The sequence below is a fragment of the Bison bison genome, unplaced genomic scaffold (assembly GCF_000754665.1).
Source record: "Bison bison bison isolate TAMUID 2011002044 unplaced genomic scaffold, Bison_UMD1.0 scf7180017847889, whole genome shotgun sequence".
NCBI lineage: Eukaryota > Metazoa > Chordata > Mammalia > Artiodactyla > Bovidae > Bison > Bison bison.
The window spans coordinates 960-1,488 of NW_011478462.1; the positions used below are offsets into that span (position 1 = coordinate 960).

The 529-nt window shown below is 65.4% G+C and overlaps 1 protein-coding gene across 1 annotated transcript in view; it reads right to left on the reverse strand.

The window, feature by feature from the left end:
• Positions 1 to 352: 352 nt before the first annotated feature.
• OPLAH (5-oxoprolinase (ATP-hydrolysing)) overlaps positions 353 to 529 on the reverse strand; it is an 11,794-nt gene continuing 11,617 nt past the window's right edge. Inside the window, exon 12 of the mRNA XM_010844164.1 lies at positions 353 to 409. Within this exon, the coding sequence (XP_010842466.1) occupies positions 353 to 409 (57 nt within the window). The remainder of the gene's footprint in view (positions 410 to 529) is intronic.

Sequence of the window (529 nt, forward strand, 5' to 3'; positions counted from 1 at the left end):
TCTGTGTCTGCAGGCGGGAAGGGCAACCCTGGCCCAAGCTTCAGGGCAATTTAGGAGCCAACCGTAAGAGCTCTAGGAACCGCTTCGCAGCTGGAATGAGAAAGATGGGGGCCAGGGAGGGGAGGGCAAGGCAGCACCTGAGCAAGGCCAAGTAGCTCGGTCCTGGGACCCAATAGAGTGGCTCCCATCTGGCTCGCGTGCCCCGGAGGGCCAAGCCGGCCGCGCAGAGCTGAACCAACGGTCCTTCCCCCAGACTGGAAGTTTCTCGTGGTAGGCCTACAGAGCCGACGCAGAGCTGGCGGCTGGTTAGGCTGCTCGAGTCCGCCCCTCGTCTGCGGGCGTGTCTTCGTACTCAGGTGCTAGACGTCACGAACCGGGGCACAGGTCGGGGTTGGGTATACGCCGCAGTCTGGGCAGCAGGAGCGAAGGGCCACTTCACCCTGACTGGCGGGAGGAGGCAGAGAGCTGGACGCAGCGCGCGTCGCACTCCGTCCGGCCGCCGGACACGGGAAAAGTGCCGGCCTCCGCT